The sequence below is a fragment of the Rhinoraja longicauda genome, unplaced genomic scaffold, assembly GCF_053455715.1.
Source record: "Rhinoraja longicauda isolate Sanriku21f unplaced genomic scaffold, sRhiLon1.1 Scf000145, whole genome shotgun sequence".
In the NCBI taxonomy this organism is placed as follows: Eukaryota; Metazoa; Chordata; class Chondrichthyes; order Rajiformes; family Arhynchobatidae; genus Rhinoraja; species Rhinoraja longicauda.
In genome coordinates this window covers 230,085-243,000 of record NW_027601363.1, presented here as the reverse complement: position 1 = coordinate 243,000, position 12,916 = coordinate 230,085, and the positions used below count along the sequence as shown (strand labels likewise).

Genomic DNA, 12,916 nt, shown 5'->3' with positions numbered 1-12,916 from the left:
CCATCAACATTTTCCCTCTTTGTGTTAAAAATTACTTATTATTGTTTCCATATAATGCGCAGTGCATTTTTGCTGCTGCTGGCACTAACGATAATGGGACAGAGCTTCCGATCAGCTGTGAACCATCTGTGTTCTCCTACATAATAAGTTTCAACTTAACCTGCACACCTACCATTCACTCCTGAGATGCACCAACCCTCAAAACCAAGACTAAGTGTGACTCAATCCATCGTATCAGAGATGGATGCTAAGAGGACAAGCCCTGCCCAACTTAACAATTGCAAGAAACCTTTGAAAGCTGCAATCCATGCCGTTGTCAGCGGTCAGATGTTAAAAACTATGAATGTTTCCAAATTTCTGTCCAAAAACATTCAGTGAGATAATCAATATATCAAAATAGTTAATTCAATTAATTCAAAATTATGCATATTATTTAAGGCGTTTCCATTAAATTCAAGAGTGCTGTTCTTGGTCTAATGTATAGAAACAGAAAACATAGAAAATAGGTGCAGGAGTAGGCCATTCAATATGATCATGGCTGATTAGACCAGCAGATTTCCTGGGTAGAATTCCAGTGTACTGTAAGTGCTGGGGATTTCCTGTAGCTTCTTGCTCCATCATTAGATTTTGGGAAGAGTCAACAAGTTGCTAACAAAGAGTGACTGACACGTTTGGAACTATAGCAAAATCGTAATGTGCCACGTCTGCTCAGCAATGTCGTGGTTGTGAGCAGAACTATTTGCATTTCTTTGCAGGATTTTGCCAACAGCAACTCTCACTGTAGATTTTGTGCATTCATTATGGTTAACAGTTTCTGCTTCCAGTACTTTATCGACACATTACATATTGAAATTTGCTTAGCATTACTTTATTTACCTTCCGTGTTATCCAATAATTCAAACTCTTCCGACAGCAGATGGTAGCAGCAGCCCACACTACAAACAGCTTTGATCTCTGGTTTAGTAATGAAGATGTGCAAAGTACTTGAGGCTAGGTCACCACAGGTGTGCAGACCCACCACCATAGAATCCTAGAAAGTAAGCAACAGAATCCTTGTTAAATTTGTGACAAATCACAAGTAAAGCAATCAGCTCTGCAACACAGAGGCCCATGAAGTTTCACGGTCAGTTTATTGTCACATGTACCAAATAAGGTACAGTGAAATTCAGATTGCCATAAGTCATACCAATAAAGAGCAACAAGACACCCAAATAAATTTTGAACATGAACATCCACCACAGTGACTCCCCCACATTCCTCACTGTGCTGGAAGGCAAAAAAAGTTCAATCCTCTTCCCTTCTTTGTTCTCCCAGTCGGGGCACTCGAACTTTCCGTTGTCGGGGCGATCTTGGCTCGCGCAACCGGCGGTCGAGTCCTCTGCATCAGGGCAATGAAGATCCCACATCGGGGGGACCTCAGCTCCCCGCGCCGGGCAATCGGACTCCCGAGTCGGGGCTGGTCGAACCTCTTGCGGCCTGGAGCTTCCCGACATCAATCCTTACCCAAGACCGCGAGCTCCATGATGTTGAAATCTGCAGGCCACGGTTGGAGCGTCGATCCCAGGCAAGGGATTACAGGGTCCAACAGTAAGTTCACGGCCCCACGGTGGGGCTCAAAGTCAGTATCGATTAAGGCCTCCAGCTCCATGATGTTAGACCGCAGAGCGACCGGAGATACGATCCGGAAAAAAAAAAATCGCATCTCCGGCAAGGTAAAAGATTGAAAAAAACGTTTCCCCTGAACTCCTCCCCCACATAAAACAAACCAGAGAACACTAAAACATACTCTTGAACACGTACTTAAAATAACAAAACAGAAGGACAGACAGTAGACGAGGCTGCAATCGTTGACGGAGTCATAAACAAAATACATAAAACACTATTTTTTACAACCTTGTGTTGAATATAGTTCAACATAGGCTGTGCTTCTAGTACCTCATACAAAGCACAATTTTACTTTGTCACTTCCTATTAAGTATAATTTCCAGCAGGCAAAGGCTCATTTAAGTAGTGAAAGGGGCGATTTGGGAGACCATATTACCATGAAAAATGGAAATGAGCCAAACGTCCTTCTACATCAAAAGTTAACATTTGTCTTGATGTGTGCCATTGAAGTAATAAGAACACAGCCCATTTTCCTTCTCAGGCTTGAATACACAGAGTCAAGTGAAATCAAGAAACTTCATGGATTGTATAAATCAGTAAGAATGACATTCACACAAAATCTTCACGTATGAGCCACAGAATGTGAAAATTCACTTTTCTGCAAATAATGATCTCGCTATTTTTATGTTGCATTTGAGATTGATATTATTTACGATTTATATATTTATATATTTAATATTTATTATAATTCTGGGAAACTTTGAATATATAAAATTCAACCAAATCATTGTCTCAGTAGTGGAACACTTCTGAATTCTTAATTTCCATCAATTGTCTGCTTAAGCCTCTGTTATTAATGGTTCTGTTGTTAAAGGCAGGCTGAGAGCCTGCCACCATGTGGTAGCAAGAAAATAACTTTCTCTTTGAGCAAATGTTCCCCATTAAAATAGAGCATTACAAAAAATGAAATAAATTTCAATGTATTAAAAATTATAAATTGGACCAGTCTTTTATACTGTATTGGCTCAACAATATTTGTGCTTGGGAACATATCATTGTTTATATTACTTACGTGCTTACAGACACATGCATTCCTCATCCCCTCTTCTAAAAGGGACTCTCCTAGGTTACAAGGGAGTTGAAATTCAGCCATCATGCATTAAGTGAAAACTGTGACTTAAATATGAAAGGACAGCAACTAATCCACTGCGTCACTCACACAATCGCCTCCTTAATACACACCTCAAGACAATATTCTCACGGATGCCTAACCTTTCCATAGGAAACGATGTCATGGAGTTCTGTCGTGGAAGTAACATGCAGTGTTATTGGAGAATACAGATTGGCCTCTTTTATTCGTTTTGCTTTGGCCTCCAAGCCTGCATTTTTCCGTCTCTCTTTTTCTTTATCATCCAGAAATTTATTTTGCCTTTCTTGTGAAGTTACTTCCACAGCATCAGTTGAAAGAAATTCCAGAAACGCATTCTCAGAGCCGTAATATTCGTCTGATCTGAAAGTCTCAGCAGATGTTTCGGCATTGTTTTTGTTATATATTTCTGAGTCTACAAAAGTAGTAGAAATAGGGATCTGTATAAGTGATTGCCCATGCCTCCTCTGGGTTTCAGTTCTTTTCTCCTGTTCCCCAACAAGGCCAGTCTGTTCCTTGATTTCACTAACATTTTCCACATTGTGCATTTGCTCTTCTTTTGGATGTTCCGGTTCAGAACTTTGTGTCAGAGGCTTTGTTCGGCGCTGATAAACTTTCCAGTATCTTTCTAATTTTCTGTTCCTCTCATTTGCCCCAATTGTGTTGGTGGTGGATGAATCAATGCCATATACACTGAGCCCGTATTGCATGGACAAGTAAGAACTCAGATATCCCTTTCCTGATCCTACATCAATCACCTAGAGAAAATCATAATAAAATATTTAACATCATTAAAAACAGCAAGCAAAATAAATTTAATTTTTAATCATTTTCAATTGGAGTCTTAACATTATTCATAGATTAATAATATTTCCCTTGTTTATTGCTCTTCATGATACACAGGAATGAATAGTGTAGAACTGCAGATGCTGGTTTACAAAAATAGGCCCAACTTGCTGGAGTAACTCAGCAGGTCAGGCAGCATCTCTGGAGAACATGGCTAGGTGACGTTTCGGGTCCGGACCCTTCTTCAGACTCACACTTCAGGAATAGTGTAAGTTGTGTCTGAAATATGGATCATTACATTTGAAAATGTATAAAAAGTGAAAATACAAAACAGAAACTCTGTTGTAAAATCTGTATTCAGTCCACAAGAATAACATTAAACCAGCATTTTGGATACATCTTTTTAGAAGTGGGATGAACAATTGGTGTCATACTATGTTACCTCTGGGACTGCTGCACGGCAAACTAATGAACTATCAACGCAGCTTAGCCTTCTCCAAGCACTGAGCTGAGTGAAACTAATATTCTTTGACAATGGAAAATTATCTGGGCATGACTATAAGCATACTAAATTCTGCACGATCAACCAAAACCTTCCCCGTCTTACAAAATCAATTGATTTTTATCAATCATCGCAAGGTGATCGCAACATTACAGAAAGAACAGGAATGAAATAAAACACTTTAATAACAGACCAGCCAGCTGGTCGAGTATTGCTCCTTTTTTCCATTAATGTTTTGGCATTAGATACTGCAAAATGCTATCGTGAACATGAATGTAATGTACAAAATGGTATTTGTTCTTCTACAAGAGACAACAGAAGACTCTGCTCCCATACAGCTCCAGCAACCCAGGTTCAATCCAGACCACAGAAACTCTCTGTGGAGTTTTTATATTCTCGTTGTAATTGTGTGGGATTCCTCCAGGTGCATGCTTTCCTCCCACATCCTAAAAACATGCTAGTTGGCTAATTGGATTCTGTAAATTACCCCTCGTGTAGGTGGGTGACAAAGGAATGAAAAATAGTTGACGAACATGAAAGAGAATAGGCAAAGGGAAATAATAAGAGCAGGCACAGACATGAAGAGATGCATGTCCTCCTTTTTATGTGATAAGAACATATGATGAGAACATACGATTGCAATTTGATGGTTTAAAACCAGATTCCCTTTTATATTTGTGTCATCTAAGAATTGTTTCTGTAAATTGGCAAAAATACATTGGCATGGGGATTCTGTACAACATTGAACATATGCATTCAAATTGACTTAAGAGATTTGCTTATGGCTTTTGACCTATATTTAAAAAATCCACAGTTGAATAAAAAGTGTGAATTTGTAGATGATAAAGTATTTACTGTGTGAAACTAGCATTACAATATATGCATTTATTCATGATCAAATTAAAGGTATGAAAATATTTCAAGATGACACTGAATATGAACTTTTTTCAACTTAAAAATTCTGAAAAAGCGCACACAAAACATTGAGAATAAGAGCAAATTAGGCATCCACTGCAAAACTTTGAGGTTGAAGATAACTTCCACCTCAGAGCGATAGATGCCTCTGCATAAGTCCTTTTAACAGGGGTAGCTTTTGCACAACAACAACCATACAAACGACAGAGATAGAGATAGAGAGTAGAAATTAGGTGGTGATTTACACTCATTTTAGAGTGTGCCTACTTATGTTACATAAGAGAACATCTTAGCATGTAAGCTCTCTATCATTAAATACAATTCCTGCTTATAGCCACTTACTGAAACTGCACATGACATATCGCTTCATCATACAGGGTACATATCATTTATATTGATATTATGAAATTTAGTGCTTTAACCATTAGCAGAACGTAAGGATGATAAATATTGAAAATTGAAGCCAGTTAATGTGAAAGTGAACTGCAATCCCATTGTACATTGCAATTTGTACTGTAATGCTATCAGGTTTAATTTTATTGCATGTATTACAGTTGCAAGGGAGTAATTCAATGAACCAGTTTTAATCACACTATAAACTACAAGGGCAAAGCTTGAGTACTTCAAATTCTCAATGGAGCTGTCGAGATTGAATTACTGCTTCATATTCTGTTCATTTTCAAAGGACCCGTTGAGAAGTCTTGACAAAATTTCTCAGCTTTCCTTTTTTCTCCAGACAATTCATGACATGGAAATGTAATCAGATCAACTATCAAGCTTAAAGATCCGTGCCACCATCTGGTGGGGGCACTGTGTGGGGTACAATGCGGTTGGTGGTGAGAAAGAGGGGAGAGAATGGATTATTGAGATGTAAAATGTTGCCTGTTAAATATAAGCAATATTGCAGTACTATGGAAAGCTGTTTTGATTCTCATGAGGCCGAACGACTTCTAACTAAAAAAAACGACAAACAGCGGCATAAAAACTTCTCTTACAACTCTTCACAGCAGGAACTTTCTACACTTGCTCTCTCTTTGGCAATTCAAAATGAAATCAGCTGCAGTGGAGTCTCATAAAAATTGATTCTGACAACCAAATTTGTTGAATACAAGGTACTAATATGTGAAGTGGGGTTTATGGCAAGCAAGCAGATCTCAGGAACATGCGATAATCTCCTGCAGTTGAAGGTTAAGTGGTAAATACAGTAGTAAGTACTAAAGAGCACAGCACTGTACTGACGTGGGTATTCCACAATAACCCATTATCCCTACTAGCCCATTTCACATTATTCCATTTCTCTTCATCTTAACTGGAATTTTAATCTACCCAGTTTACAACCCAGTGGTATGAATATTGATTTATCTAATTTCAAGTAACCCTTGCATCCCTTCTCTCTCTGTGCCCCTGCCCCCCCCCCCCCCCCCCCCCCATCATCTTACTAGTTTCACTGTTCGTATCTCTTCATTATCACCTTTTCCACACCCAACAATGGGCCATTGTGGGCTCCACCTTTACTGAATCGGCGGTGCCGGCTCTGATTTGTTCTGTACCTTTACACACCTCTAGATTTCCTCTCCCCTGACTCTCAGTCTGAAGAAGGGGTTCGACCTGAAACGTCACCTATTCCTTTTCTCCAGAGATGCTGCCTGACGTTAAATTACTCCGGCATTGTGTGTGTATCTTCAGTGTAAACCAGCATTTGCATTTCATTCCTAAACAAACAAATAAGCCTTTTTTTCCAAGTAACTGAAAATAAACTATCAAATTGCATTAAAGTATGCTTGATGCCAATAAAAATTGAGCAACTATTTTTTTTTTTTAAATGGTAAAAGATCATCAGAATCTATTCAATCTCAGATAGACCATTTTACGGAATAGGCCACTGCTAATTCATAATTTTTTTGCTGCTGGGCAATGATGGAAATGCACTACTTTCATTAACAGAAATAAATCAGAAATTAATAAATTTGTAAATTCTTCAAAAACCACAGCATTATGCATTTATTATGTTTAATGCCGTAAAATTACCCAAGGAAAATTCTATAAGAAATATTGAAAGTGAGAAACATTCAGAGTTAAAGGGCAGATGACTAATAGATTAATTAAATCAGGAGTTATCTTAAATGCAAAATTTGCTAGAGTTTTGGGAATAGCAGAAGAGGTGGCAATAATGGGACAAAGTAAAAGGGCTGTTTACAGAGATAAGAATTTCATCAATCATGTGATTATAAGTCTCATGTCTGTCTCATAGCTATAGTTTATGGGAAAATGAACATCACAAATTGCAGGTTGAAGTATAAATGTTAGAGCAGCATTTTGACTTGATTGAGACCAACCGAGTTCAAGGCAAATATTCATAAAAAACACATTACTGCTCACTGGGCAATGCAAATTATCAAAAATACAACTGAAAAATTGCAGCACAGTTAGACAAATATGAGGATACTATAAATGATGACAAATAATTAGTTGAAGAGAGAGCAAAAATCAGCCAATGTGGCTAAACGTAAGGGGTCCGATACCATACAATGCACATCCTGTATATGAATGCTGTAACTATTTTCCATACATTAGAATTGCTGTGGTTTTAAACTAGGGTTAAGAGACTCAAACCTTGGGTCAACGATATATTGACCAGCCTCTACTACTTAATCTGTGGCTATAAACATCTACAACCAGGCTCCAGCATGGGTCATGAGCCCTGACAAAAGAGATTTATTTCTGTGTGTAAATACAGCTCACATTGCAGAAAGGAATATAATAGACATTAAACCAAAACATCAACACAACACTGAATATCTGAATGAAAATAATGTTTTAAATGATCTAAATCAATACAATGTAATGTGTCAAAGTGAGTAATTTCACGTCATCATATTTAAATATACACAGAATTCTGCTGCATTTAAATATATTTTGTAAGAAGTATCTTAAGTAATTTTGCAAATCACGGCATTTAAAGTCAAGGTCATAAGTGATAGCAGTAGAATTAGGCCATTCAGCCCATCAAGTCTCCTCTGCCATTCAATCATGAGGGAATCATATCTCCCTCATAATCCCATTCTCCTGCCTTCTCCCCATAACCTATGACACATGTACTAATCAAAAATCTATCTATCTCTGCCTTAAAAAATATTTGTCCCACAGTCCAGAGTTTCAGAAGGTACTTCCATACTGTGGATTCCTGGAGAAGCCAGCATCAAGAAAAGTTTTCTGGATGAGGCTGTAGGGAATAGAAAGCAGCCAAGGGCAGCAGGGTCTCAGCCATGGAAACAAGCTGAATGGTGTGCCACCAGGAAAAGTAAGTAGAGCAGGGTCTCTATAGAACCAATAAAGTGGCTGGCGTCCCAAGTCAAGTCAAGTTTACTGTCATATGTACAAGAACGGTGAGATACTGGTACAATGAAAATCTTATTGTAGCAGCATTACAAGTACATAGAATCAGACAAACATACAAAAAACAACTAAATTTAAACATAAACATCTGCAAGACAGGGAAAAAAAACAAGACATTAGTGACAAAAATCCTTGTGATCTTTAAGGTTCCACTTGGTGGGCTGCCCTGGAAGGTTAGATTGCAGAACATCCAGGAAGAGCCAGCAGCCTGGATACAGAATTGACAATGGAAGGAAGCAGAGGGTGGTGGTGGAAGGTTGTTTTTCAGACTGGAGGCCTGTGACTCAGAGCTTATCACTGTACCTCGGTACATGTGACAATAAACTAAACTAAACTAGGGATTAGTGTTGGGCCCATTACTGTTTGTGGTTTATATTAATGACTTTGATGAGAATGTGCAAGACACGTTTAATAAGTTTGCAGATAACAATAAAGTAGGTGGTATCGGAGACAGTGAAGAGCGCTATCAAAAATTGCAGGAGGATCTGGATCAGCGGTGCAAGTGGGCTGACGATTGGCTAATGGAGTTCAATGCAGATAATGTGAGGTGTTGCATTTTAGGAAGTCAAACCAGGGGCAGGACCTTCATAGTGAATGGTAGGCCCTTGGGAGTGTTGTGGAGTAGAGGGATCCAAGATTATGGATGCACAGTTCCTTGAGAGTGGTGTCAGAGGTAGATAAGCATGGGAAAGAAGGCTTTCATCAGTTAGGGTACTGAATCTTGAAGTTGGGATGTTATGTTACAGTCGTATCAACACGTCGATGAGGCCACATTTGGAATACTGTATTCAATTTTGATCACCCTGCTATGAGGATGCCATAACAATATAAAGAGTGCAGAAAGGATGTTGGACAGAAAGGCCTGTTTTCATGCTGTATGACTCCGATTCTCGTGTAAAACACAATTTGGGGAAAAAAAGCCAATAATAGTGCAAGATATGATCCATAATGTTCCGTTGTCAAGGTAAGATTAGCTTTGTGCAGGTTGGTACAAGAACCAACCAAGTAGTTTTTCCTAATCCTGCCGGTGTGCGATTTCAGGCATCTGTATCTATCGGGGACAAGCGAGGGGGGTGTGTTCCAGTAATGGAATGGGAGAGTTAGGAACAGAGACCCGGATTGGGAAAGTGGGCAACAGGGTCTTGACAATAGCAACAAGTAGAACAAAGTCAAATATCAGCAGCAGTTGTGTGGAATGGAGATCTGTAACAGGAAGGGAGCCAAAAACAAAGCAGGGATCCAGTGATGGAAGTTAGGACAGTATGTTCCTGGAACTATTAGATTAGAACTTGCTGACAGCAAGTTCTTAGAGGAAGGAGGATCATGGGGTGCTTGGGGGTAAAATAATGTGCTTATTCCAGACTAAGTTGAAAGACAATGTCTTTTTTTTAAACGGTGCAAGATTGAACTGTAATGGTTTTCAGAGGGACCAGAGTTCCTTTTACATGTGTCATAAAAAATGGACACGCAGTTATAGCAAGCAATTAAAAGGGCCAACAGTATGTTTATTGCATGATGTTTTGAGTACTACAGTAGAGACATCTTGTTCTAAATTAATAAAGCACTGGTGAGCCACATCTGGAATATTATGTATTAGTCTGCTCTCTCCACCGAGTGAATGATATACCAGCAACGAGTACAGCGAGGCTTCACTGGATTATTCCTAGGATGGCAGGTTTTTCATGTGAGACAAAGTAAAACAGACTCTGTGGTCTCTTGAGTTTAGAAAAATGAGAGGCAATTTCATTGAAACAGACAAAATTCTTATGGGATTTGACAGGGTTTATCTTTCCCCTAGATGGAATGTCTGGAATGAAGAGTCACAGTCTCAAAATAAAAGATTGGTTATTCAGGAAAGAAATGAAAGGAATTTTCTTACCTGAAGGATAGTGAATTTTGGAATTCCCTACCCTAGTGCTGTTGGAGCTCCGTCATTGAATATATTCTAGACAAAGATTGATAGATTTTAAGAGACTCAAGCGGTATGGTATTAGTGCAGAAAAAGTGTGTCGTGTGAAAAGGTAATTGAATCGAAGAGGGGTATGAGAGGTCAAATGGCCTATGCTGCCTCGATTTCATGTTTCTAATACAGGAAATGACCTTTCAGATTCCAGTTTATAGCATTTGACAATCCTCTGGTGATTAAATAATTGGTCCTCAAGAGTGTGGAAATTATTTAAGAATAGGGCCTGGGACATATTAGGAATGATGTGCCAATCTTTAATTTTTATTGTGAGAAAACTGTTTACATAGTGTATTGAATAGCATATTAACTTCATTAATGTGAAATAATTAAACCACAATAGAAAAATATTTAACACTTTTATAAATATAGATATAAATATATCTTGTTGAAAATGCAAATCTAGTTATGGCATACTTTTTAAAGGTGTACATAATTAAGGTTGCCTCAGTTTCTGCACACACATCTAAAGGATCCAGAATGTTAAAAGCTTCAACATAGATGGGGTCAAATGCAGCATGATATATAGCTTGACAAACTTGGCAAAGTTTCCATACAGAGCAAAAAATATAAATTCCTGGACAAATGGGAAGTTCCATCAGCCAACTCAGATTTTTGTTTAACTTTAATAGTGATTCAGCATTCCTGCTCTGCTGAAGTAAGGTACAAACTGACATTTGGACTGTAAATGTAAACAAATCTCAAGTGGTGCTCCAGAATTTATAGTAAATAGTAAGTGGTCGAATTTTACTGTCAAGTAACCAGCCATATCTCAAAAAGGGCATCCAACAGAAAAACTTAGAAATGGAGTAGGTCTTGGAGACATTATGTCCCAACCTAATACTTGAAATGCCAGTCTCCCCAACCAATGTGGATCCAGTACAAAGCTGAATGAAAATTTAATAGACTCAAGGAATGCACAAATAGCATCAGGAAATGGATGGAAATTTAGTTTAGCGATACAGCGTGGAAACAGGTCCTTTTGGCCCACCGGGTCCGCGCCGACCAGCGATCCCCGCAAATTAACACTATCCTATACCCATTAGGGACAATTTTTACATTTACCAAGCCAATTAACCTACATACCTGTACGTCTTTGGAGTGTGGGAGGAAACCGAAGATCTCGGAGAAAACCCGCGCAGGTCAATGGGAGAACATACAAACTCCGTACAGACAGCACCCGTAATCGGGATGGAACCCGGGTCTCCGGCAATGCATTCGCTGTAAGGCAGCAACTCTACCGCTGCGCCACTGTACCACCTAGAGAAATGCTATAGAAATGGAAGTGAGATATATTTTAAATTTTGAATTTATTTTGAAATTCTTCCCAGTTGGTCCAGCAGTCAAATTTGTGTCTAGCAAGTGCTCAAGAAGAAAACCCAGGTTCACCCATCTGCACACTGGTGGACTTTCTCACCTTGCTTTACCTCCCCTTCCCTTTCTCCTTTAAAGTTGTAGTGCAATGAAACGGGCCAATCGTCCCACCACATCCATACCTACATTTTGCTAATTGACACTATTCCCATTTGCTCACATTAAGACCACATCTTGCTTGTTTAGATGTTTGTTTAAATGCCTTTCAAACATAGTAATTATATCTGATTTCACCAACTCCTCTGGCAATGCGTTCCAGCTGATTCCTTTCCCAGCTCCCACTAATTCATTTTGTATTCATTTTACTTGCCCTCTAAGAATTATTTCACCCAGGTCTTCACCACCATTCTTAAACCTGTTAGTAGAACTATTGCTCATGTGAGGATTCCTGCAGACAGCCAAGAATAACAATGTTAATGGTCCTTCTATGATGCCCCTTCTAAGCTAGATTTGCCCACATTTGGCCCATATCTCTCTTAAACCTTTCCTGTCCATGTACCTGTCAAAGTGTCTTTTCAATGCTGTTATAGTACCAGCCTCATCTATTTCCTCTGGCAGCTCATCCCATATACCTATATGAGTGAAAAGTGTGTTTTGTCAAAAGGGACAATAGTGCAAGATGCAGCTGAAATACAAATAACACAGAAAAGCAATGATTGATAAGGCAGCCAGATCAGAAAAATCTAACCGTTTCAGACTATTAAATTGTAATGTAAATTGTAAATCAGTATCATCAGAGAGCTACACAAAAGTGGTCTAAAAACAGTGTGATGTCAGTAAGTGAAATAGATTATCTTTCATAAAAGATTGTTATTTTACTGATACTATTATCTGAATATTTGATTTGCTCATATCAAATACTCAAAGAAGGTATTACAAATACAAAATAAACAGATTAACACATGACACATGTGGAAAACATACCACTTGTCAACAGCCACTTTTAAGCTGTCACTGAGAAAATTGTGTAGAAACTGACCTTTTTTTGCTTATCCACTTGCTGAATCTTTTCAAAAATAGGATAGATAAATAAATTATTAAACAAAATATACTTCAAAAATCGAGAAAGCTTGACATACATTATGGTCAACTGGACTGAGCTATAATCACCAACTGTTTATCAATGCTTGTTTTGAGGACAGGAAAAGAGACAGTCAATAGTGCTGCTGCCAAATTTGTAAAATGAAATGAGGGATATCATTGACTTAAATCAATTCTGCACATTGTA

General features: G+C 38.4%; 1 protein-coding gene across 1 annotated transcript in view; it reads right to left on the bottom strand.

Annotated features, from left to right (window-relative positions):
- Positions 1-876: 876 nt before the first annotated feature.
- Positions 877-12,916, bottom strand: part of LOC144590126 (putative methyltransferase-like protein 25) — a gene marked incomplete at its 3' end in the record, with an annotated part of 25,302 nt that continues 13,262 nt past the window's right edge. Inside the window, exons 4-6 of the mRNA XM_078394982.1 lie at positions 12,668-12,694; positions 2,878-3,510; positions 877-1,030 (exon numbers count right to left, since the gene is read on the bottom strand). Of these exons, the coding sequence (XP_078251108.1) occupies positions 877-1,030; positions 2,878-3,510; positions 12,668-12,694 (814 nt within the window). The remainder of the gene's footprint in view (positions 1,031-2,877; positions 3,511-12,667; positions 12,695-12,916) is intronic.